The sequence below is a fragment of the Lampris incognitus genome, chromosome 9, assembly GCF_029633865.1.
Source record: "Lampris incognitus isolate fLamInc1 chromosome 9, fLamInc1.hap2, whole genome shotgun sequence".
Taxonomy (NCBI): domain Eukaryota; kingdom Metazoa; phylum Chordata; class Actinopteri; order Lampriformes; family Lampridae; genus Lampris; species Lampris incognitus.
In genome coordinates, this window is record NC_079219.1 from 21,583,260 (window position 1) to 21,610,733 (window position 27,474).

The 27,474-nt window shown below is 43.2% G+C and overlaps 1 protein-coding gene across 2 annotated transcripts in view; it reads left to right on the forward strand.

Moving 5' to 3' along the window:
• The window catches only part of LOC130117579 (atrial natriuretic peptide receptor 1-like), a 145,266-nt gene extending 122,043 nt beyond the window's left edge, over positions 1-23,223 (forward strand). The window contains exons 17-22 of one of the 2 annotated variants that reach the window (XM_056285696.1): positions 1,199-1,345; positions 2,760-2,883; positions 5,933-6,001; positions 7,494-7,668; positions 18,976-19,074; positions 21,239-23,223. In XM_056285696.1, the coding sequence (XP_056141671.1) occupies positions 1,199-1,345; positions 2,760-2,883; positions 5,933-6,001; positions 7,494-7,668; positions 18,976-19,074; positions 21,239-21,429 (805 nt within the window). In that variant the 3' untranslated portion in view covers positions 21,430-23,223. The remainder of the gene's footprint in view (positions 1-1,198; positions 1,346-2,759; positions 2,884-5,932; positions 6,002-7,493; positions 7,669-18,975; positions 19,075-21,238) is intronic. The other variant, XR_008810695.1, reaches the window with a different exon arrangement.
• The last annotated feature ends 4,251 nt before the right edge of the window (positions 23,224-27,474 follow it).

Sequence of the window (27,474 nt, forward strand, 5' to 3'; positions counted from 1 at the left end):
TACTTAGTGGTGCAGCTGGCACGGTTCTGCAAACAGAACAGGTTAATGATACCAGTATCAAGTGTAAACTCATCCAAACCCTCATCCCCAAACAGAACAGGTCCGTTACTCTGTGTGTCTGTTAGTACTATAACAAAGTGTATTAGGTCTAGAGATGTGTGTGTTTGTACCAGTCCCTCTCACATGTGCAGGTCATGTATCAACAGTTTCAGCCAAGTACATTACATTACATTACAGTCATTTAGCTGACGCTTTTATCCAAAGCGATTTACAATAAGTGCATTTAACGTAGGCAATCAGGAGAACTACTAGTCATCAGAGGTCATAAGTGCATCTTCTCTCTAAACAAGCATCTAAGAACAAAACCAGTGTTAAAGTAAAAGCACAAGAAATATATATTTTTTAAAATGATTGAATACAATAAGTGCTAAGAGCAAGTAACAGGGCAAGTAAAATGCTAAAGGAGTAATTTGACTAGACCATATGTAGAACGTGTCACTTAAAGACTCTCTACTTCCCTGATCTTGCAGTAACTTCGAAAAACATTTGTAACCAAAGTGATGCATACTTCAGACTAGAAAATGGCGGCAGCTATTGCCAGTTTAGACAGTGTTTTAAAGTTACTTGACAACAATCAACATAATTTTCACCAGTTTTCAAATGAATGAAGAGGGTGAGGGCTCTATGGAGGACTTGTGTTGCCTTATTTTGTTCAACATGTAGTTGGTTTGGTTGACATTACACAGACTAACAGCACACCTGAATTGTTCAGGCAGTGAAAGTGTTTGCAGAATGCGGTTGATCAAACCATTTATGAAGGGCTCCAATGAGAAATAACAGTAATTATATTTACCAGTTTTGTGTCAATAGCCAAAATCAAAAGTATCACCTTGCTGTATTTGAGTGACATTGTGGTTCAAAACAGAAACTGTGTTATTTGTGTGGTTTGTTTATTTCTTTGTGTGTGTGTGTGTGTGTGTGTGTGTGTGTGTGTGTGTGTGTGTGTGTCTGTCTGTCTGTCTGTCTGTCTGTCTGTCTGTCTGTCTGTCTGTCTGTCTGTCTGTCTGTCTGTCTGTCTGTCTGTGTGTGTGTGTGTGTGTGTGTGTGTGTGTGTGTGTGTGTGTGTGTGTGTGTGTGTGTGTGTGTGTGTGTGTGTGTGTGTGTGTGTGTGTGTGTGTGTGTGTTTGTACATATAAAGGGAGTCCAGAACCAACATCCTGGACAACCTGCTGTCTCGTATGGAGCAGTATGCTAACAACCTGGAAGAGTTAGTGGGGGAGAGGACACAGGCCTACCATGAAGAGAAACGCAAGGCGGAGGCCCTGCTGTACCAAATACTGCCACAGTAAAACAACTGCTACTCCAACCACTATTGCTATTACTACTGCTACTATTATTGCTGCTGCTGTTATTACTACAACCAGAGCTATTACTGCTACTCCTGTTATTTTTACTAATATACCTGCTGCTGTTGATACTGCTAATGATAATAATGATACAGAACCAAATGTTACCACAACAGTACTTCTGCTACTTCAACTACTATAGCTACATAGCTACTGTTTACTGCCACTGCTGCTACTACTACTACTACAATTACTATGAAAGCTACAACTACTCTTACCAAATACTGCCTGTTTTTCTAACACACTAATACAACAACAAGCACACACACATACATATATATATATATATATATGTATGTATGTGTGTGTGTGTAGCTTTTTTTTCTCCGAAACCGTCAATGGTGTTGTTATAAGTGCTCAACTAATGAGGAGCGGACTATCAATATTACTACAAACCATGTCGTGTTTCGCGTAAATGATTCCAACAGTCTGTTATCGAGAGTAATGCGAACATCTTTATTCGATACAACTCAGGAGACACTCTGAAGTCTAGCCTGGTAACTTGTCAAAATAAAAGTCCCTTTCGGTATTAACTGATTCCTCCACGTCTCCCCTTCTAAGAAAACAGTGCAGACTGTACCAAAAGTATATCAGACAACAAACCAATAATAATGTCAATCAATAAATTTCTCTGCACATCTCACATTAAACATACTATATATATATATATATATATATATATATATATATATATATATAATCCAGTGATTCAAGTAAATTCTTTATGAGACAAGCCTGTTTCATGCCATAAGTAATCATCAGCTGTCAATAAAAGTCAATAAAAGATTTTATTGACAGCTGATGATTGCTTATGACATGAAACAGGCTTGTACTGTCTCATGAAGAATTTACTTGAATCACTGGATTATTTTGCTCCTTATTTGTTGAGCACTTCCCCTACCATTGAGTGTTTCTTTTAACAAAGTTTTATATATATAAAAGCTTATAGAGTTAAAACGTACGGTCTTACATGGAGTTACTCAGGTCACATTACAGGATAACCTGCTCGATTTTAAGTCTGATTGGCCCCTCTTGAATTAAAATGCTTCTGAGAGTGACTGATGAGTAGTATAATTGTTCATTGTGTGATGTGCCGTCTTTACCCAATAGTCTACTGTGTGTGTTTTGGCCACCGCAATATAAAAACATCTGTGAAATCTGTTGTCACGTGTGGGGTCGCCCCCATTTTCACTATTGGCTAGGATTTGAAAAGTCCTCTAATGTGTGCCCAGCTAAATATGCAATGTTAATATGCCATCTACTACCCTACTTTCTCTCTCCTCACTCTGTCTGCCTGCCTTTCTCACTCCATCTCTTTCCATCCTCACCGTCTCACTCTCTCTGTCCCCATAGTTCTGTAGCAGAGCAGTTGAAGAGAGGGGAGACGGTCCAAGCTGAAGCCTTTGACTCAGTCACCATCTACTTCAGTGACATTGTGGGCTTCACTGCTATCTCTGCTGAGAGCACTCCCCTAGAGGTCAGTAGTCTATAACTCTTGATATTAATACCGTTTAACATTTTCAACCGGTATAATGACCTTTCAGCCCCTAGGAGGTTTCTGAGGAGGGGTCGCTGGCCTCTCTTTTGCTGTATTGCAAATTCTCTGCCTTTATGTTGAATAAATACTCTCAATGTTTAGAATTACTTCTGCTTGCGTGAGGCTAATTGACCAACTTCTTTTCACAATATGCACGTTTGTGATGTACTTCCAAAATACTGACTGTGGACTTTACAGTACAGGCTTTCCTCTAATACTGAATGGCAAATCTTGTGGGCAAGGCCATAATAAGGACCATGGATTTACATCCGTTCTGTCCTGTAGCACTTGGCTGGTGAAATGCCGCTGAGAAATAAGTTGGAAGGGTAAAACAAAGCTCTTTATTAGTAATGTGGGAGAAAAAGAAGTGGATCCAAAGGAAACGGAGGATCTCCCTGGACCGGGGTTTTTTGTTCAGTTGGCGGCACACTGGATACACTCCACATGGGAAGACACACAGAAGGTCAGGAGTGAGCGACAGAACTAGGGGAGGAATTGCTCGTTTTACAAATCTGTGAGTCTGCAGTCCAATCTGCCATCAATCCACTCAGTAGTAGGTCAGTTTCTAGGGCATCCAGTCCAGCGGTATCCAGTCTTAACAAGTACAGGTCAAGCACAGAGAGATCATGGAGCAGTAATCCAGTCCACATTTCACAATTCAAAGCCCAGGAGTTTCCAGTTGCCCACCACCTCTTACTTACCTCTTGACTGAACGTGGCAGTGTTGTAACAGAACGCCTCACCAGCTTCTCACAAGTCTACCCAGTGTTTTCATTAGCTAATGCCAGCATGTCACCTTTCTGCTACCCTCACATTTTATTGGTCTGACAAGCTGGAACCCACGTGTCACCTATGTCTTATATGTCTCAGCATCTTTGACACCCCCATATTAAGTCAGGAATTTGTAGGGTGTTCGCTGCACTCGCTGCGATTTCCCTCAGAATTAAGAAAAAGCATAGATTTTCTTCATCAGAGCTGCTATGTAATATGCCTCGGTTTTTGGTGAATTCATCATATGGGTAATCACTTCGACCATTATAAGCCCATACCAACATTTTTTCAGCTCAAAAAATGTAAAAATAAAAATAAAAAAAGTTTAATATCCCTTTAAGTAGGGAGCTCCCTGACTGCTGATGTACGTCAGTTGCATTCTCTCCACGTCTGCACAGCTGAGCTGTAAAGTACCGGCCCTGCCACAATCTGCCCAATCATCCCGTGAGTAGGACTGGGCGCTGTCCCTAGTGCTGAATTTTAGTGGAGCTGTGTCCACCAGATAAGAGCCGCTGTTTAGGTTTAAGATGGCAGATTGTGTTTCTGTTTGTTTAAGCAATAAAAACAACAGTATCCATTTATCTTGTAAAACAGACTAGGGGGTGTGGAGAGAGTTTAAAGGGAAATTTCACCGATTTTTGTTTTTGTATGTGCAATCAGTACTGATGAGTATTGAAGTCGACTGAAGCAATAGAGTCCTCACTGTGTACTATATTGATGGAGAAATCAGTGTTGCCCTGCTAGCAGATTCTTTCCCACAGCACCTACTCGTACTAGAAGGCATTGCACATGAGCCTCTATACAATCCTCTGTGCTGGTCTGTGCAGACTTGACTATAGTGGGACATCATTTCCACCACTGAAAACATAGTTTAGCCGAGAGAATGAGATTGGGTTTTTTGAACAGCATCTTAAGAGTAGATTAGAGTATTAGAAACTCTGATAGGCTGTGTCTTTTCCAGCCACCAGCTGACATCATGATACGCCACTTGGCAGCCAGAAACAAACTTGGTTTCACTCCTGCTCCAGAGATGCAGAAACTATCAGGAACAACTGCAGGTGTTTTTCATGTGCTATCCCTGTCGCAGATAGACAGAGATAAGGTTTAAGATTTGTGAATTTTCCCTTTAACTCCCGATGTAACGTAGCCTTGCAAGCCAGAACAAACTTACAGGTTTAACACATTGATCTTTTGCGAGAGTCGGACTGGCCCTCCACTCATTGAGTGATTTAAAAAAAAAGGCAGAGCCATCTGAAATGTGGATGGTCAGGTCACAGCTTTGGAGACTGATCCAAGGCAGCTACAAAGTTAAGAGGTGTTTCAGTGGAAATGTGAAGAACAATGCCTGCATAGGTGAATGCTAGAGGTAGTTCGAGAATCCGTAGCATCAAGCAACGTGTCCCATTACACAGGCACAGTGTGCATTATGCAGTTGTATGTTGGCTGTTGTCATGGAAAATCACCCCGCATTGTAACCCTGAGCAACCATAACCATCATGAGCACTAGTGGTCACTCTGGGAGTTAGCTGCTCGTTGCTAGCCCTCCAGCAGTCATCGCCGGGGGACGGGGTATTCACGCTGTGCTGTATGTAATTGTGCCCAATATCGAGTTTGTAGTACAGATGTTATAGCAGGAACGTTTCTAATACTGTCAACTGTCTGCAGTTGGTTGCTGTTTCAGTGTATCATCACTAATGTCACTAATCCTCATTGTGTTGCTCGCTGCACCCACGACCGCTTCTTGGCCAAAAAAAAAAATGGAGCAAAGAAGGAAAGAAAACGAATGACTGCCAGCTAGCTGCTTTTGCCGCTTATGACACTTTTGGTGTGACGACAGGGTAAAATTTATGACACTGTCTCTGCCAGTATTATTTTTCTAATTCTGCTGCATCATATCAATATTTGTATTTTGAAAGTACAATGATAGCTTAAATAGAAAATGTTTTATATTTCTTCATAGGACCTGTATAGGATAATAGATAAGAATATGTGTATATAAGTGATTAATACTTGGTTAAGTTTTAGAGGATGTTGTCATTTATCTTATTTTCAACATACAATTATTGCAATGAGAAGCTTTTAAGCAACCTGGGTCTTTAGATCTGGACTTTTCTCAACTGGCTTACCCAACCTCTGCTAATATAAACTTAATGGTAACTGTTCCAGATAACAGCTTAATACTGAGGATAAAAGGTGGCCTGTTGTTCCTTGACCTGCAGGTGGTGACCCTGCTTAATGACCTCTACACCTGTTTCGATGCCATCATCGACAATTTTGATGTTTACAAGGTAACACAACTTTTAATGTGAGAAATGTATCTCTAGGGGCATCTTTTAAAGAGCAACTAAACCCTAGATCATTTTAGTGAGTTTGCTGACATCTACAGGTGAGAAACTATCAATGCTAAAAACATGCCAGGCTGGTCTGACGTTAGCATAGCAGGATAAATGTAGCTAGTCAAATGAATAATGGTTCTGTTGGATGTAGGTGTGCCAAAGAACCATCACTGACAGTACTATTGACAATTGTTAGTGCTGGCTCTATCTGTCTGTCTGTCTGTCTGTCTGTCTGTCTGTCTGTATTTCAATGCTGATAGGTGTGCTGGCGCATCTAAATCAAACAGGCCCATTATTAATGTTATTAGCTGTAGATTTGTTTATCCTGATGTGCTGAGTACCAACAACAACTTAGCTTATTTATAACCTTTAGATGGTTTCTAACCTTTAGATGTCAGCAAATTCTGTAAAATGGTCTAGAATTTAGTTACTCTTTAAGCAATGTTGGCTCAGGCCAAAACACAGCATCCTTTGTCCCAATCTGCACGAGGCCATTCATTACATTATCTCTTTCTACTCATCTCTCTTGTCACTTTCCACCCTTATATCCAATAAAGCCAAAAGAACAACAAAAAAAAAATCACCCCTGTGCAAAATCTTGTCAGCCACCATTGGAATAGATTTTGAACCATGCAACATTATTTGTTTCCCATTAGTAGGAATGATGGCCATTTACAGCCCCTTCAAAACTACCTGGTTGCCGGCATACAGTGATATAGTTACATTTTATCTGATGCTCCTACCCATAGGTACTCGTTGGTAGCACAACAGTAGCTCTGATTTCTACATCAACAAAATTACAAGCAACTAATCGCAGAAAGGTCAAGGGTCAGAGCCACAGTGACGATACAATACTGAGACCATAGAATGGTTGTATGTAGCAACATGAAAACATAAGACCTGTGTATGGGGGTAGAAGGTATTGTCTTGGTTTACTGTAACTAGAGGAGGAGGGTGTCTCTCTGAGGGTAGTGCTACCTCTGCCGTAAGACCAAAAGGTTTCACAGGGACACTATACATATTTACACCTCTGGTCCTCTGTGATAACTAGAGCCCAGGACACCTCTACCCTACCAAGGTGTTGAGGTTAAACTGGGCCAGGCAGTCATTGGACCACCCAGGTTTATCCCAGCTCAGACAGTTAAATTCTCTGTCATACCTTACTATAAGAAGAGTTAAAACGGTACTGACAGCTGTAGAGATAACAAAAACAGAATATTTGTAATTAACAAAACCAGTTGATAAAACACAGCTAAAATAAACAGCCATCAGTTAATAATGGGGTTAAAAATGACAAGACAATAACATACAGTATGCCTAATTCAAATATTCAAAACCTGCCTTTGATAGTTCATTATAACATGTGATTTTGAAGGATTACGTTAGGCTGTTTGCGGTCAGCCCTGCCATCACAGCCGCTGTCCTTCTCCTTTGGCTCACCCAGGTAGAAACCATTGGTGATGCCTACATGGTGGTGTCGGGCTTGCCAGTGAGGAACGGAAAACTTCACGGTCGAGAGATCGCCGGCATGGCGCTGGCCCTGCTAGAAGCTGTCCGCACATTCAGGATTCGCCACCGGCCAAACGAACAGCTCAAACTACGCATTGGGATTCACAGCGGTGAGGGAGGGATGTATCTTTGAGAGAGCTGTTAGTAAATGAAATGAACATTGTCCAGCTGACTGCAACCTTAAATTGAGGTTGTAACACAGTTCAGGCACTTAAGCTGGATAAAAGCACTCAGTGTAATGCAATTAACCATCTTTATTAATCACAGCAGTCCTTTGGAAGCCCAGCAAACAGTTAAGCTGTCCCCTAATGAGCGAGAGAGAGAGAGAGAGAGAGAGAGAGAGAGAGAGAGAGAGAGAGAGAGAGAGAGAGAGAGAGAGAGAGAGAGAGAGAGAGAGAGAACCATTAGCGTTATACAACACACTACACAAACTAGCACATCCAGACTTCCTGTTCTTCAGTCTAATGTCTTAACCACACAACTTCTACAAAGACAAACTGGATTAGACTAATATAAACTAGAATCAAGTGGTTTAACATAGATAGGATAGGCTACAGTAAATTTAAGCTATGATGAAAGAGAGATGTCATAAGCCCAATAGTCCATGGGCCAGAGCCCAAAATTTCCTATTTCGGTACACTCAAGGTGGCAAAACTTACTTATAATTTTTGAAAGGATCCATGTCTGTAGATGATATTTTGGTATGATAACCATTCCTGAGTGGCAGCTGTATCACAGTTATCAGCTCATGAAGTTAACCACCCCCTAAAGTAAATTGCATTTTAGACGCTGGTGCATATCATGGTTTAGCCTCATGGTCAGGACATTTTTCAATGTTCTATAATATTGTCCTTGGTATCATTTTAAAGGGGGCCTTCTTAGCTTTCATTCAAGCCCTGTTGTGGATATTTCTCACAAATATAGAGGTCACTTGAGCTCTTCAACCCGTCAATAACACACATCTTTCTGCAATGTTCGCCTAAACTATATACTTTCTTTTAGCCCTGTGGCATCTAGGAATATCAGGGACACAAAACACAAAAACTGGAATACTCACAGGACTGTAAAGATTCAGGAAATGTATAATATACCCATACTATTTCATTGTGTGAGGTGATTGTGAACCTTAAATTAGAAGGGCATTATTACTAAGAAACTAACTAGACCAAAGCCAGTTAGTCCATGGGTCAGACCAGATATCGATATCACCCAAGGTGACACAACTTCACTGGTGCCATTTTATTTGGTACACTAACAGAAGTAAAATAATACATGATAACCTTTCCAAATGAGCGGCTATTTCATTTTTCTTTCAGGAAACCTGTTTCTGTGCCTCTCACGATTGTGTATTTGCCCAGATTTTTACAAATATAGCATTTCAACACCCCTGGTACTGATTAGCCTAGCTTAAACTCTGGGACAGTTCTTAGTTGGCCAACAACCAAGGATAACCAGTACTGTGTACTTCCATTCATTGTGCTAAGCTAGGCTAACGTGCAGCCAGATAGCTTTCTACTAAACACATATAGAGGAAACTGGTATCTATCTTCTTGTCTCACTCTGGAGAAGATTGTAAGCTAATTTCCCATAATGTTAGCATGTTCTTTTAATGTATATGTTAATATGATTAGTTAAAGTGGCTACGAGGAACTTTCATCTTGTGTTGATTTTAGCGGCCTCATGTGGACAAAATACAGCTGTTGCATAGCAACTAGGTAATGTATCTATTTGTGGCTATGTAAGATAAATAATGGTAATATGACGCTGGTGAAGCAAAGTAAACTTTGTTTTAGTAGTGTTCATACACCTAAGTTACATGTATTTGTTTGTATGTGGCAGGTGAAAACTGACTGAATATGGCCGCTGGTGAACAAGCAAGTTTTTACCCAATACCAAAGCGCCCACGGGTGGAGTGCATTATCCACTGTTCTGATGATACAGATAAGCTGGTTTCACTACAAAGTGTCGACTCATGGAGAACTCTGCTCAGGGCAGCTCAGATACGAAATCATGCACCAGTTTTGAAACTGGCAAAAGACATTCCTGAGGGACAGATTCCAGCAATCTACTACCACAGAAAGTGTCGCAGTATCTTCACTATGAAGCAAATTCTTGATGGCCTCCTTGCAAAAGAAAAGAAAAGTTGTGTCTCTGCTGAAGAGAAACACTCTAAGAGAGTAGCTCGACATGCTCCAAGTACATCTAGGACTTATGATGCAGAGTGCATATTTTGTCAGAAAAACAGCAAATATTCCAAGAGACAGAATACGAGAGAAGTACTGGTGCAGTGTCGAGAACTGCGAGCTGATGCAAAGATCAGGAGTGCAGCCACAAAGAAAAGGGACAGCAGAATCCTTGCCATTGTGAGTAGAGACCTTGTAGCAGCTGAAGGGCACTACCACAGGTCATGCTATAGACTTTACACCAAAGAAGAGGTTTCCAAAGGAGAGGTTGCCAGCAATGAAGATGATGATGCTGCAGCCCAGTATGAAGCTGCTGTGAATAAGGCATACAATGAGCTGTTCCTCTTCATCAGGATGGAGCTTTTTGGCAATCCTCAAGTGATGACAATGACTGATCTCTCTTCTAGACTGGTAGCTTCAATGAACTCCCAAGGCATTGCCCAAGTCAAGGAATCAACCAAGAAGCACATAAGGCGAAACCTGGAGAGTGAGTTTGCTGGAGCCTTGCAGATATTCCCTGATGAGAAAGGAAAATTCCTCCTCTATCCCGTTAACCTGTCCATGAGGGAACTTGCCAAAGAAAATCAGTCTCTCAAAAGGGAGCTGCAGACCCTGAAAAGTGTCAGTGCACAAGATGTTATAGCCAAAGCAGCCATCAAATTGAGAGCAGACATTAAAAGTCAAGATGTTCCTCAAACCTGGCCGCCTGAAGTCAAACCAGAAGCAGAATGTCCTACCATTCCAGAGTCGCTCATTATCTTCCTGTACTCTCTACTCACAGGCTCAAATGATCCTGATCATGCATCCCAGAGAGTGCAGTGCCTTCTGCAGTCATTTGGCCATGACATAGTATATGCAGTGACATGTGGAAATACCAAGCCTTCCAAGCACATTGTTCTGCCATTCAGTGTCAAATCGTTGACAGGAAATGTAGAGTTGATAAACATCCTCAACCGACTTGGTCACAGTGTGTCCTATTCACAGATGGAAGAGATCAACACTGCCCTGTGTCTCCAGAAACTCTCATCATCAGGGAGTGGCATTTCCCTTCCAGCTAACATCCATCCTGGCATATTCACAACTTTAGCCTGGGACAATATCGACCGTCTTGAAGAAACTGTCAGTGGTGAGGGAACATCTCACAGAGTCCATGGGATTGCTGTGCAAGCAAAGCCAGTCAACCCACTTCCTGTCCAACCCATGCCCACTGTTCCCAAAACAAAGAAGAGAAGCATTGATGGACCCCCACCAATGTTACCAACTTACAATGCTGGACAACGGGTAGGGCCACCACAAAGCAAAAAGTCAGATGCCGATACTGCAGCCAATACTAAGCTTGCCAGAGAGAAAAACCTTCTTTGGGTCCTAGCACACATGTCACAACAAGAAGAACAGTCAGTCAGTAGCTGGACAGGCTTCAACATCCTGACTCGAGGAGAGATGACGGTCATCCCCGACAATATAGGCTATCTGCCTACCATCAATGCTCCAGCGACACAAATGTCTACTGTCAACGAGGTGCTTAACCAGTCACTGAGCATCATGCAGTGCTTAGGCCTGAGGAAGATTGTCTGTGTCTTTGACCAAGCCCTGTATGCGAAGGCTGTTGAGATCACATGGAAAGACCATGACAAGTTCCATGATATCATCGTTAGGCTTGGGGTATTCCACACCATCTGCACACTGCTAGCAATAATAGGAAAGCGTTTCCAAGATGCTGGACTCAAAGACCTCTGCATTGAGTCTGGCATGATTGCAGAAGGCTCAATTGCTGGTGTTATGGATGGCCGCAAGTACAACAGGGCAGTGCGACTACACAAGCTCCTGTATGAGGCTCTCATGCGACTGACCTTGAATGGTTTCCTGTCCTGGTTGGAAGAAACTCACAGGAATGACATGGTTCACCTGAATGAGACACTGAAGACCATTGACAGCCTTGGGAAAGAAGTCTCACAACATGCTTTGAAGGAGGTCTTCGAGAACAGCTCTTGTACACGCATCATGGATCTATTTGAAGTCTACCGTGAGTTCCTTAGAGGTGGAAACGGCAGCCTCTCGAACTTCTGGATGTCCTATTTGGACATGGTTGAAATCTTGTTGGGGCTCATCCGAGCATCCAGAGAGGGAGACTGGATGCTACACTTGGCTAGCATTCGAGCAATGATCCCATGGTGCTTTGCTTATGACAGGATAAATTATGCACGCTACCTCCCCTACTACTATGCCCAGATGTCTGAGCTGCCCATCACACACCCAGATGTGTACACAGAATTCATGGAAGGAGGCTTCTCAGTCCAACTGGGCTCCACCAATCCCTTTGGCCGAATCCCTGTTGACCAAGCTATAGAAGAAACGGTGAACAAAGACACCCAAACAGCTGGAGGGACAAAGGGATTCAGCTTGAAGCCAGGAGCTGTGACCAAATATTATCTCACAGCTGAGTATAGAAGCATGTACCTCAGACAGCTGAGAGACCTGACAGGTCAAGGCAGGTGCAAATGGTCTCAGAGTCCAAGGATCAAGAGAGATGAAGCAGATGTCCAGTCTCTCATGGACCTATGGAGAATAACTTGCTCAATCCTATGTCCCCTGATGAGATTGATTTGGTTAGCCTCTCCACTGGCAACATGGCTCCACCTGATGTGACCATAGATCTCTTGAGAGCTCTTGAGAAAGGAGAAGAGGCCTACCAAGCATTCCAGCAAACAAGGTTAGATGCAGACCCACCACCTGTGAAATTCCACGACAAGATGACCAAGCAAAGTCTGAAAACATTCTCCAATGTCAGTACAAAACAAGCTCATGGAAAGAAAGCACAGGATGTGGTTCTGAAGGCAGATAGAAACCTTTTCAGTCACATGATCCTGGTGGCTGAAAGCAGGAAGGCGAATCTGAAGGATGTCCTTGCCTACCCATTGGGCCCACTACCATGGGCACTGGCAAATGCTGATGGGTCCTTACGAAAAACAAACAAGGCTGCACTTGCCAGAGAGCTTGAAAATAATGTATCTCCTGCAGAAGACATCCCAATCCCATCTACTTCCATCATTGATGGGATGAGCCTGGTCCAAAAAATGAATGGCAACAACAAAACCTTTGCACAGGTGGCAGAGTCAGCCTTGACCCAGGTCCTCCATGAGGGAGCACAGAGTGGGAGGATTGATGTTGTTTTTGATGTCTATCACCAGACTTCGATCAAAGATGCTGAACGACTGAACCGGGGTGGAGACATCACTCTCCAGTACAAGAATCTTGCAGGGGGACACCACGTCCAGCAGTGGAAAAAATTTCTGTGCAGTTCCTCCAACAAGACCAGTCTCATCAAGTTTCTGGTGGAAGAGTGGAAACTCCCACGATACAGAGCTATGCTGCATGGCAAGGTGTTGTACATGACCTGTGAGGAAACCTGCTACAAGTTGACAGAAGATGGGTGTGAGGAAGCAGCGGAACTGCACTCCACACATGAAGAAGCTGACACCCGTCTGCTCCTGCATGCATTGCATGCAGCAAATGCGGGCTCAAAGTCAGTTATCATCACAGCTGAGGACACTGATGTCATGGTGCTTTGTCTTGGCTTCCAGAAGGACATCACCTGTCCCATCTACCAGAAGTGTGGGACTCAGAACCGCACACGGTTTGTCGACATCACCAAACTGGCAAGTTCACTTGGAGACAGCATCTGTGACAGCCTAATTGGCTTACATGCCTTCACAGGCTGCGACACTGTCAGTGCATTCGCTGGTCGAGGGAAGCTGAATGCCCTGAAGATAGTGAGAAAGCACACTTCCTGCCAAGAGACTTTTAGTCAACTGGGACAGACATGGAATGTGAGTGATGAGCTGTTCCAGAAAATTGAGCAGTTCACCTGTCGGATGTATGTTGCTAATAGCAGCACTGCTGAGGTGAACAAACTGCGTTACCAGCTCTTCTGCACCAAAAGGGGAGAGGTTGAGTCCAGCCAGCTGCCACCATGTAGAGACTGTCTCTTTATGCATGTTCAACGAGCCAACTATCAGGCAGCAATATGGAAGTGCTGTCTGCAGGCTAACCCTGTGGTGCCAAGCCCTACTGAGTATGGATGGACAGACGATGAAGGCAAGCTGGCCATTTACTGGATGCACTCCCCACCTGCACCAGATGTGGTCTTGGAAATGCTAACATGCAAGTGTGTGCATTCATGCAAAATGCCAAGCTGCATGTGCCTGTCAAATGGACTTCCATGCACAGACATGTGCAGGTTACAGACCTGCAGTAACCAAAAACAGCAGGATGGTCCAGAACTGGACTTTGAACTTGGGGAGTCAGATGATGAGAGAAACGAGCAGTTTGATGAATGACAGTGTGATGATTCTGATGGTATTACTGTGGTAGTAGTCTATTGATGCACAGGATGTTGATTCTGGACTTGGTTACCCAGAGCTTGATAACAATAATGTAACCATATTCACATATACCCATTACCCTACCCATTACCATTACATATACCCACTAATGATATGGGATTACATGTATCATTGACTAAGTATATGTAAATGTCAATGTTGTTTAAAATATTAAAATAGTTCATTACCTCACTATGGTATTCCTTTTTATCATGTATTTTGATTGTGTATTTAAACAAATGTATAGAGACCAGTTTGTGACCTAACTGGCTTTGGTCTAGTTCTCATTTAAGGCTCACAATCACCTCACACAATGAAATAGTATGGGTATATTATATATTTTCTGAATCTTTACAGTCCTGTGAGCATTCCAGTTTTTGTGTTTTGTGTCCCTGATATTCCTAGATGCCACAGGGCTAAAAGAAAGTATATAGTTTAGGCGAACATTGCAGAAAGATGTGTGTTATTGACGGGTTGAAGAGCTCAAGTGACCTCTATATTTGTGAGAAATATCCACGACAGGGCTTGAATGAAAGCTAAGAAGGTCCCCTTTAAAATGATACCAAAGACAATATTATAGAACATTGAAAAATGTCCTGACCATGAGGCTAAACCAGGATATGCACCAGCGTCTAAAATGCAATTTAGTTTAGCGGGTGGTTAACTTCATGAGCTGATAACTGTGATACAGCTGCCACTCAGGAATGGTTATCCTACCAAAATATCATCTACAGACATGGATCCTTTCAAAAATTATAAGTAAGTTTTGCCACCTTGAGTGTACCGAAATATCGTCTGGCCCATGGACTACAACCCTGCTCCTGGAGAGCTATCCTCCTGCCAGTTTTCACTCACACTAATTTAACACATCCGATTCAGTTAAGTATAGTTAAGTTATGTTTATAGCCCATTATCATACCTTATACTTTATGACATACCTGTGGAGACATGGAGGTGTTTAAGAGAGATGGCAGTGGCATTTTTAACTAGATTCTTTAACACAATCTTGGAATGTGAGAGGATGTCTTGAGGAGTGAAGAAGTGTACTGGTACCGATTTTCAAGAATAAGGGTGCTGTGCAGAGCTGTAGTGACTACAGAGGGATAAAGTTGATCAGCCACAGCATGAAGATATGGGAAAGAGTAATAGAAGCTAGGTTAAGAGAAGAGGTGATGATTAGCGAGCAGCAGTATGGTTTCATGCCATGAAAGAGCACCACAGATGCGATGTTTGCTTTGAGAATGTTGATGGAGAAGTATAGAGAAGGTCAGAAGGACTTACATTGTGTCATTGTGGGTTTAGAGAAAGCATATGACAGGGTGCCGAGAGAGGAGGTGTGGTATTGTATGAGGAAGTTGGGAGTAGCAGACAAGTATGTAGGAGTGGTGCAGGATACGTATGAGGGAAGTGTGACAGTGGTGAGGTGTGCAGTTGGAATGACAGATGGGTTCAAGGTGGAGGTGGGATTACATCAAGGATCGCCCCTGAGCCCTTTTCTTATTTGCAATGGTGATGGACAGGTTGACAGACAAGATCAGGCAGGAGTCTGTGTGAACTATGATATTCGCAGATGACATTGAGATCTGTAGCGAGAGTAGGGTGCAGGCTGAGGAGAGCCTGGAGAGGTGGAGGTATGCACTGGAGAGAAGAGGAATGAAAGTCAGTAGGAGCAAGATGGAATACATATGCGTGAATGAGAGGGAGGACAGCGGTATGATGAGGATGCAAGGAGTGGAGGTAACAAAGGTGTATGAGTTTAAATACTTGGGGTCAACTGTTCAAACTAATGGGGAGTGCAGAAGAGAGGTGAAGAACAGAGTGCAGGCAGGGTGGAGTGGGTGGAGAAGAGTGTCAGGAATTATTTGCGACAGAAGGGTACCAGCAAGAGTTAAAGGGAAGGTTTACAGGATGGTAGTGAGACCAGCTATGTTATATGGTTTGGAGACAGTGGCACTGATGAAAAGACAGGAGGCGGAGCTGAAGGTGGCAGAGATGAAGATGCTAAGATTTTCATTGGGAGTGATGAGGAAGAACAAGATTAGGAACGATTATATTAGAGGGGCAGTTCAGGTTGGACGGTTTGGAGACAAAGCAAGAGGGGCAAGATTGAGATGGTTTGGACATGTGCGGAGGAGAGAAGCTGGGTATATTGGGAGAAGGATGCTGAATATGGAGCTGCCAGGAAAGAGGGATGCCAAAGAGGAGGTTTATGGATGTGGTGAGGGAGGACATGCAGGTGGCTGGCATGACAGAGGAAGATGCAGAGGGCAGGAAGAGATGGAAATGGATGATCTGCTGTGGTGACCAATAACGGGAACAGCCGAAAGTAGTAGTAGTAGATCATCACAAATTACAGATTTGCCTCAGGGGGGTTTACAGCGATACAACATCCTGTCCTTAGACACTCACACTGGATAAGGAACAACTCCTTTAAAAAAGAAACCTTTAACAGGGAGGAAAAAATAGGAAGAAACCTCAGGGAAAGCAACAGAGGAGAAATCTCTTCCAAGACGGACAGACGTGCGATGGATATTGTGTGTATGTAATTTACAGATTACAGCATCTGAAAGAGATAACAGAATTATAATGGAATTATAAGATATATGAAGAATATGATGTGGAGGATGCCAAGCAGTGTCCAGATGCCACCGGAACAGCCTAGGACCTGAGCCATGCAACCACCATCACCATGTAGACCTGACAGGAGGACAGAGTACACATGCACACAAGAGAGACTCACATCACACCAGTCACATACACTGCAGAAGAGACAAGAAAAAACATTAGTCACACGTCTGAGTGGCAGAAGCAGATAACATTGAAACAGAATAACAAAATTATGTCGGATTTACAAGATATATGAGGAATATGATGAGGAGGATGCCAAGCAGTGTCCAGGTGGCGACCACCATCACCATGGAGACCTGGGAGGCGGACAGAATACACATGCACATGGGGGAGACTCACATCAAACCATTCACATACACTGGAGAAGAGAAAGGAGAAGACATGTGAGAGAAGAGAGCAGTTAGCAATAATCTATACTCTATAATCTCGTCGGCAGAACAGTGCTTGGTAAATTAATTGAGACAGAAACCGACCAGCCATGCTGTACGGGTCACGAAGTATTCAATTTAAAGGCAACTAATTTTGGATTACGGCAAAAAGATGAGTTTTAAGTTTGGATTTAAAGGACTCAGCAGACTCTGGTTGTCTGACGGCAGCAGGCAGGTTATTCCACAAGAACAGGGCCTGATAGGAAAAGGCCCTGCCACCAGCTGACTTCTTTTTTTGGGGAGGGGGGGGTCCCCCTTTATCTCCCCAATTGTACCCATCCAATTACCCCACTCTTCCAAGCCGTCCCAGTTGCTGCTGCACTCCCTCTGCCGATCCAGGGAGGGCTGCAGACTACCACGTCTCCTCTGATACATTTGGAGTCAGTCGCCAGCTTCTTTTTTTCACCTGAAAGTGAGGAGTTTCGCCAGGGGGACATAGTGCGTGGGAGGGTCATGCTATTCCCCGCAGTTCCTCCTACCCCAGGCACCCCAACCAACCAGAGGAGGCGCTAGTGCAGCAACCAGGACACATACCCACATCCAGCTTTCCGTAAGGACACCTGACCAAGCCAGAGGTAACACAGGGATTTGAACTGGCGATCGCCATGTTGGTAGGCAACGGAACAGACTGCTACACTACCCGGATGCCCCAGCTGACTTCTTTTTAACTTTGGGTCAACACAGGAGCCTTGTATTTTGAGAGCAGAGAGCTCGAGATGGAATATATGGTTTAAGGAGATCAGGCAGGTGTGATGGGGCAAGCCCCAGTACCTCTAAGTCAGATCTAACATGGTTAGGAAGCCAATGAAGGGAGGCAAGAATTGGTGTAATATGGTCAAATTTTCTAGTTTTAGTTAGGATTCTAGCTGCCACATTTTGAACCATCTGAAGACTGTCTAATGAAGGTCTTGGTCAGTAGGTACTTAGTAGAACCAGGTCTGTTAAATTATGGTTGGAGTGAAAACCGGCAGGATGGTAGCTCTCCAGGAGCAGGGTTGGACACCGCTGATCAAATGATAAGAGAAGCAAGCCGGTACTGGCCGGGTAACCCTTGGTTTGGGCTGCGCTGACTAGAACGGTGCTTATATCAGGGTCCCAAATAAAACTTGGGCCAGACAGTTCACCCTAAGTGCCCCAGATGGAGCTGCTTTACAGCTGATGCTGTGCATCTCCTAGCCTGGTCAACATACTCAGCAAACAGACAAATATCTATGTAACACATAAATCAATACAATATAACTTAAGTAAGACAATGTAAATGTTATTTTGCCCAGACAGAAAATTGTAAGAGTTGTGTAAGACCAAGGAGCCAGGTGTTATGATCTATATAAGCCTTGTTGTTTGTGTTATTGCAAGCTATGTTGACATGACTCAAATAAATGCAATATATTCAATTTAAACTACAATTATTAATGTCATAGCATGACTGACAAATCTTGTAAAAAAATATCATCTTTGATTCCCTCTCTATCAAAGTGTTAGATAGGGATTGAGATATTTCATCTCCACTGTTCATAAAAAATCAAATCACCGTGTAGACGTCACCATAGAATAGTCCCTGCTATACGTTACACTCTAGATACTGATACAACACGCTGTCTACTAGCTTTTTAGCTACCTCATTTCCCTCCCCCTGCTTTTCTTTTCTTCTATTAAAGCACCAGATAGTTATGAATGCAAAACAAGATCAACAAGACATTTCCTTATATCTGACAAAGTGTGTGTGTGTATCTATGTGTGTGTGTGTGTGTGTGTGTGTGTGTGTGTGTGTGTGTGTGTCTCTCTCTCTCTCTCAGGTCCAGTGTGTGCAGGTGTGGTTGGTCTGAAGATGCCTCGTTACTGTCTGTTTGGTGACACGGTGAATACCTCATCACGTATGGAGTCTAATGGAGAGGGTAGGCACACACACACACACACACACACACACACACACACACACACACACACACACACACACACACACACACACACAAGCGTTCAGTCTGTGTAGTGACTGTAGGGTGGGATTGGTATATGGTATTTTAGCTTTGATGAGATCAGTTGCTATGTTTCCATCTAAACATTAAGCAAGCTTTTAAAAATTAAAAATGAATTCAGATGTGAATCAGATGTTCCCTTCAGCTGGGTTTAAGCTAGTTTAAACAACTTGGTTGAGCACAACACCAGGCCATCAAACACATTCATCAGAACAACAGACAGAGGTCAACATGAATAACCTCTTGATTGACTTGTCAACTTTTTCTCCTCCAGCAACCATAGAAACTTTTGCGTGATATTTGGGAGAGGGCTGCACGATATTAGGAAAACATGCGATAACGTTGTTGAATATTGCGATAACGATATGACTCGCAATAAATAAACAAATATTGAAGTATGCAGTTTTAATGTCTTTCTGCTTTAGGTTTGCTGCTAACACAGACCCCAGACAATGAACAGCCTATGCACACGGAATAAAAAAAAAGAAATGCATTATTTCCATTCCGGCAACATGGTTTTATTGAAAAAAAAAAAGTACCTGGCTACAGCCAACTATATTGACAATGAACAAATACCACCGACTAGGTTGCATGGCAATACAGGAACATCTACGAATGAATGAATGAATGCCTTTGTCACTGCACAGCTGTACAACGAAATTAAGTGCAACTCCCCAGTGGTACAAAATAAAAAAAATAAAATGTATACAAATAGTCAAAATACAAATACAAATAGACACACATTTGCAGCACAATCAACATATAATGTATGCGTAAGTGTAAAAATAAGTGTAATATCTAGGCCTGTTTAAAGAAGCTACTAGGAGTTTATATTATAAATGATTACGTAACAGTCTCAATTTAAAACTGATGTCTTACCAGTTTTGCAGAGTGAGTAATTAATGTGGGCGGCACGGTGGCGCAGTGGTTAGCATGGTAGCCTCACAGCAAGAAGGTCCTGGGTTCGAGCCCCGGGGTAGTCCAACCTTGGTGGGTCATCCCGGGTCGTCCTCTGTGTGGAGTTTGCATGTTCTCCCCGTGTCTACGTGGGTTTCCTCCGGGGGCTCCGGTTTCCTCCCACAGTCCAAAGACATGTAGGTCAGGTGAATTGGCTGTACTAAATTGTCCCTAGGAATGAATGGGAGTGAGTGTGTGTGTGTGTGTGTGTGTGTGTGTGTGTGTGTGTGTGTGTGTGTGTGTGTGTGTGTGTGTGTGTGTGTGTGTGTCAGCCCTATGATGGCCTGGCGGCCTGTCCAGGGTGTCTCCCCACCTGCCGCCCAATGACTGCTGGGATAGGCGCCAGCATCCCCGCGACCCTGAGAGCAGGATAAGCGGTTAAGATAATGGATGAATGGGTAATTAATGTTAGAATTTTTTTTATATATTATATTTTGTTGTTACTGAGGCGGAATCAGCCAAGTGACAGTACCACCTTTTTTCCAGAAGGGGACCCCAAAGTCAACACAAACGCCTGGTTGTATCTTTAAATAAATAGCCTAAACCGTTTATCGCAGTTCACGCAGTCTTTTGCGATACATATATCGCCCATGTCGACATCGCAATGAAGATACATTTTCGACATATTGTGCAGCGCTAGTCTCTATTCAGCCGTTCTTACCAGAAACCTCTAAATTCCCTTAAAATCAGTTTCATGAAAAACACAACAGAACGTGTTTCAACATGTAGTTCACCTCCTACCAGAGAGAGAGAGAGAGAGAGAGAGAGAGAGAGAGAGAGAGAGAGAGAGAGAGAGAGAGAGAGAAAGAAAGAAAGAAACTTGTTGGTGAACCCAGCGGGTGGTGCAACTGACTCAGACGGAAACATGGTTGGAGACCTCAGGTCTAAATGATAGAATGGCTGCTTGTGGTAATACTTCATCCAGACAGAAATATCAGCCAGTCTGTGTTTACAGTAGTCATAATCAGTTTCCTAACGTTTGGTCTGTTTTATGATCGTGTGTGTGTGTGTGTGAGTGTGTGTGTGTTTCTACTTCTACTTGCATAATTTTCTGTGTGTATATTGACGCGTATGCTTATTTGGTGCGTGTGTGTGTGTGTGTGTGTGTTTGTATGTGCATGTTTAGCCCTGAAGATCCACGTGTCGTCAGCAACCCGTGACGTCCTGCAGGAGTTTGGCTGCTTCGTGCTGGAGCTGAGAGGAGAGATCCATATCAAAGGCAAGGGAAAGATGACCACCTATTGGCTCCAGGGAGAGAACGACAGCCAGTCACAGAGTACGCCAACAGGCGGAGAGAGGGGATTGGAGGAAAGGTAATGAGGGAAGGAGAGGAAGACAAAGATAAAGGCAACAAATGAAGGATGACAAGAAGGACGACAAGAAGGAAGACTGACTGGCACATGAAACCATTTAAAGGGGAGGTATCTGAGGAAACAGGCAAACAGATCCCCGCATACTTTGACAAGGAAGGAGATAAATGAGCTTTGTTGTGAAGAAAGAATCATGTGACCTTTAATAGACCCAAACACAGAAGCAAAGAAAACATGGGCAGTGAGGAGCCCCACGTTCTTCAACTCCGGAGTCTTTATTTTTTTTCTTCTCTTGCATATTGTCCAGTGTTTCCAGTTTAACCTGTGAGTTGTTCTAAACAGAAAATCAAACTAAATTTGGGCTGATCAGCCATTTTACTTGGCAACTCCTGAAGGATGAAAAGAGTGACAAGGTACCTGAGTTTGTATGAAGTTGTTAATAATATAGTGCAATCTGCTGGTCAAGTTATGTAAATGCAGCAAAGTCCAATGGGGCTTTTACACAATACTGAGATTTCAGTTTCTCATCAGAGACCTCCTTACTTCTGTGTAGATTTCAAGGGGTTTGGGAAAGTGACTTATTTCTATTTTCGCTAGACCAGTCCCAGTGGAAATGAGGCTCTGCGGGCAGTAATCGGGTGTCAACCGCATTTCATTTCACAAACCTGCGATCTCTGTAATGCCTTGTTTTCCGCTGACGCTCATATGTGAGAGCTGTAGATACGATAGAAAGCAATTCATTCCTCTATTTTTTAGCTGTGTTTTTTTGTAAAAGAAAGAAAGAAATAAAGAAATGCGCTTTTTCAGGAAGGTCACCCATGGCGTAAAAACCCCATCCAGCATCCCCAACTTGGCAACCTCACACACTGTAACCTTCCCACTCAGGAGCCATGTCAGCAGGTCCTAAAGTTCCCTTCTGCTTCTTACTCTGGGTCAATATTGTTTGTGACTGTTTTGAGCACCACACAGATCACACAACCAGACATGGCTACAGCTGTGGAAGGACTCAAAAAAGGTGTTACAAGTGGAACTATCACTAATACTGCCCTTGACATAATTAGTTTTTAGCTAGAGGGCCCCATCAGGGTTGGACTATTAGAACCAGTTCAAAATACTGGTGGATGGAGGTGAGGGTCATCTCTATGGGGCACAGCAGCACCCCCTGTAGCCGGTAGGGATTCAGAGAGTAGCTGAGGAATATTCAGGATTACTGAAGATTGAACCTGAGACATCTCAGTGACAGGACGATTTGCGTAACCACAAACACATCCTGCTGGATTCACGGAGCCCTGCTGACCTCCTGGTGACACCGCACCACCACCACCACCATGTCCAGAGGATATGAAGAAACTGTCATTCCTTAAGCAGCAATAACAATAGAAAAGAATCTTTTGCCTGGAGGAATTCTGCCTCTCAGAGGATCCGTGTTGATGAACTAAATGCTCAGTGACATCAGAATGTGTCTGTGAGACCTCCCTAGGACAGATGTTTCAATGTAGTGCCATATGTTTAGGGCCGACATCAAATCGGTGATTGAAATTTGATAGAGCAGTTCCGCTGCAAACCATTATACTGAACTGTAATTCCTCGCCTGAAATTCCTCTCAAATCTATAAAGCGTCCCATTTATTCTGTGAAGGTCAAAGATTTGCAGCACATTACTTTGCATCCTTTAAAAGGAAACGGGGCTTACAGTAAAGTGTCAAACCAGCAGTGTTTATTAGTGATGAGCTGTAACGGCCTCAATAGAATGCTGTGAAAGAAATCTCTTGCCCGTCTCGTTCTTTACACAGATGCAAACAGTGGTTTCTAACCCTCAAACAGTTACATATTATGATCTCCTTGCAGCTCCTAAACAAGGGGGAATTGAAATTCATGAGTTTTTTTTTCTGTCCTTGGACAACTGGGAGAATAAGAGTTTGGTCACCACCAAACTTGGTGGTGGTTTATGTGTAAAGATACCTAAAATTCACCCTGATTACATGTCAAACCTCAACAATACCCCACCCCGTTATTTCATTACAGCAATTTCTTATCTCTGCCACACTAAGTTGTCTTTGTTATGGTAAATTTTTATGTTCCCTACACCTATGCCCAATTACAATACTTCCTTTCCCTTGTGATTTTAAAACATCTATCGCCTGACCCATCATCGTGTGAATACTGTCATCTAGTGGTGTGAGTCGTAACAAAATACACACTTTCCTATTTACGTGTACATATGCCTCCATCAAGTTGTTAAGTGGCACAACTTTAGAAAGCCCAGAATAGGACTTCGATTCTGAATGAGTCAGAGTCTACAGAGGATGTTTGGAAATGGGTCAGCAAAGAGTGAAACTATAAAGTGAAAGAACATTGTCAAATATTCCTTCAATACAAACCTGTAAACCGGTTCAAATGCAAATCAAATTTGTAATCTATTTTCTATCTATTTTTCTTTCTTTGGGGCTGAGAGCCACTTCCTCCAAGGAGAAGGCTCTTCTGCGTGGCACCACCTCCTGGAGGTACTGCCAAAGCTATAAATATCTCCTGTCTTGGTCCCGCCAGAAGGAGCCTCCATGCTCAAACCCTCTGGGACCATCCATAACAGAGAGAGAATGTTCAGAGGAACTGAAAATGTCACATCTTGGACTGAGCTCTGCTGTGTCTTCCCAGATCTGTCTGATTTTCAGATGCAAAGAAAAGAAATCATTCATGATTAGCTAGTCTCTCTGCCAGAGGAAAGAGGAAATGTATATGGCTCTAAAGTTAAAATGTGTTTAGGTGAGGCCTGAGAGACTTGAAAATGAAAACAAGGACATTATAAAAACATACAGGGCTGCCACAGAAAGTTGAATTAGGTTCATCTGGACACACAATTATAGTCCCCCCCCCCCCTTGTGGTTCAGGGATGGTTGTTCCCTCTTCAAACGGGGGTAAGAGTACATCTGTCGCCATCTTACAATGCTGTTATTGCAACCATTCCCCAATCCTCTGTGAATAGTACACATGGCCATCGTAACTCTAGTTAATGTGCACAATAATTAGCATATGAAACTGATTGTTGTTTTTGGTCGTTATGCCACTATTGTTTATAAGGGTGGGAATACCTGCAGTCAGTTGAGACTGAAGAGGTTACTTAGTTGAGTGATGAAACGTTTCTCTCAATAAACGTTGTGTCCAGATGAACTGATTCAACTTTCTGTGATTTCCTTACTTGGATTATTGAGCATGCATCAAGACATACAGGGGTGCAACTCTTCAAGCTTTTAGCCGCTGTCTTACACTCTCATGCTAGCCAAATGAATCACTAGTGTCATTGTTAAAAAAAACAAACAGCAAAACCTAACAACAAACTCAGTGTTACTTAGTCTTGTGCTAAATCATGTGCCAAATCAGCTGATGTGGTGTTAGGGTGGAATTATACACATTGCTCTCCATGGCACATGACTGACTGGGCAAGCTCAGGGGCTCTGCCTTTCCCCCACCTTTTCTCGCTCCACCACCCAAACACTCACTACCCTCAGGTGGCCAAGCAGGTAGAAATCTGTATCATAGTCGAAAAGTCACTGATCTCACACGGCCCACTAATGCGACATGGACTACCACTACAAATTGCCTTTGTACTGCATTTATCTGCAGTCTGTCTTGATGAGATTCTCAAACAATGAGAGCCTCACATGGGGCTGGATGTTCATTCTCTCATCAGCTCCATTGCCCGGGTGCTCACAGACAGTCAGACAATGACCTTTGATAATTTTACATGAATGATTCAGTTATATTGGTGGCACAATGGCGCAGTGGTTAGCACGGTCACCTCACAGCAAGAAGGTCCTGGGTTCAAGCCCTGGGGTAGTCCAACCTTGGGGGTCGTCCTGGGTCATCCTTTGTGTGGAGTTTGCATGTTCTCCCCGTGTCTGCATGGGTTTCCTCTGCGGGCTCCAGTTTCCTCCCACAGTCCGAAGACATGTAGGTCAGGTGAATCGGCCATACTAAATTGTCCCTAGGTGTGAATGTGTGTGTGTGTGTGTGTGTGTGTGTGTGTGTGTGTGTGTGTGTGTGTGTGTGTGTGTGTGTGTGTGTGTGTGTGTGTATGTCAGCCCTGTGTTATGGCCTGGCGGCCTGTCCAGGGTGTCTCCCCACCTGCCGCCCAGTGACTGCTGGGATAGGCCCCAGCATCCCCGCGACCCTGAGAGCGGATAAGCGGTTCAGATAATGGATGGAATGGATGGATTCAGTTATCCAACTCATTTTACCTATAGCAATCTGGCAAGTAAGACAAACGTGTCAGTCTGGGGGAGGAAAATCAATGCGAGTGAGGTCCAGCAGATGGTATGAGGCCTTCACTGGCTTATCTGGGAGCATTTTGGTGAGCGGGAACACAGGTGAATGGGACGCTTCAATTTGTTCAGGTATTTACAACTTTGTAGTAGTATATTTGTTTATTTCGGCCGTTAAAAAAATAAAATAAAATGTATAATAAAAGAAAAGAAAATCAAAACAAGCAAGCAATATCATCGTCAAACATTTGTTTTAAATCTCGGCAGTTTGTCTCAGGTTTACGTTAAGAAAACACGTTTTATCACTCACAGTTGATGCTTTAATTGTTGTAAACAAGCAACTGCGAGTTTCCAAGAACCTTGCGCCTCCTAAATATTTCTAAGGACACTGGGATAGAGCAAGGGCACTTCCTTTCACTAGGGGCCACTTTTACTTATGGTAACGGAGTAACGGACAATGTCAGGATCAACATTTATGGATGGATTTTTCTGTTAGGGTCAACCCTGATCTCCCAGTTTACGGCATAAAGTGTCAATACGTCTTGACTTGTGTGGTGCATTCAAAAGTCATTTAAAGGACTCACATACTTGATCAATTTCACACTAGTGGACTGGACTGACGAATTCATTGAGAGCTCACGAGGGGATGGACTGGGACTGAAAAAAATGGCCCTGGACTTTTTTTTTTACCCTGACCAGCCCACCACAACTAGCCCGCAGATACTCCACAAACCCCGCCGCTCCATCGACGCACACACAAACACACCAGCCCTTAATGCCACCATTTATAAGCATAATGGACGGATATTCTAGCCCAGGGGTCCCTACAGAGAACATCAAGTCACCGGGGCCTCCGCCAATTTAATAAAAGGCATAATAATAATAATAATAATAACCTACTCTGTTTTACAATAAATGGTTGTAACCATAAAGGGTATGAAAATGTTTATTTTGAGTACTAAGTTCTCAATCTCGCACATTTTAATAAAAATCAACAAAAGTGGTTTAGAATTCGTACATAAGTCAAAGCCTATTCATGCGTGTTTCTGAACAAAAGAAAAAAGATTTGAACACATCCGTCACCTTTTAAGAATGGAGAACATGAAAATGTATACAAACCATTGGTGCACAAGGCTGCCTCCCAACACCATGCATAAGGGCTTAACCTGACCTGTAAAGTTTAAAATGTGCTCTGGAAAAATACACATTGTTCACTCTTTTTAACCCCACCATGGATAGCCTACATAGCCTCTCTACCTTAATGGGAGCAGTGAGTCGGCATCAAAGAAAACCCCAACTTTAAATATACATCGTCATGCTTTCTGTGCTTTCTCCGGGGTTAGGTGTTTTCTTGTATTTCCCCGCTTTTGTTTTCTTGCGCCTCCCCTGAAACCCTTTGGCACCTCTCAGGGCAAGCGGGCCTCACACTTTGAAAACCGTTGCTCAAGGCTACTGTAACACTAATAGAGAGCTATTTTAAGACCAAGTCAAGTCAATTGTAGTGAAAGGTTTGTCACCAGCAGGCCCCACACACACACACACACACACACACACACACACACACACACACACACACACACACACACACATACATACAGTGTTTTGCATGAACAGTTAAATGAACCTATCTGTTTGCAACTAATGAACGTGAGCCACGCTCACGTTTTACAGCGCCCAGCATGCCAGCATGGCTAGTGCAACTTACAATTCACACACAGCTACCAGTACTGCTGAAGCCAGTTCATACGAATATCTGAAGGAGTTTAATGAACAAATCAGTACAGATTAAAATGG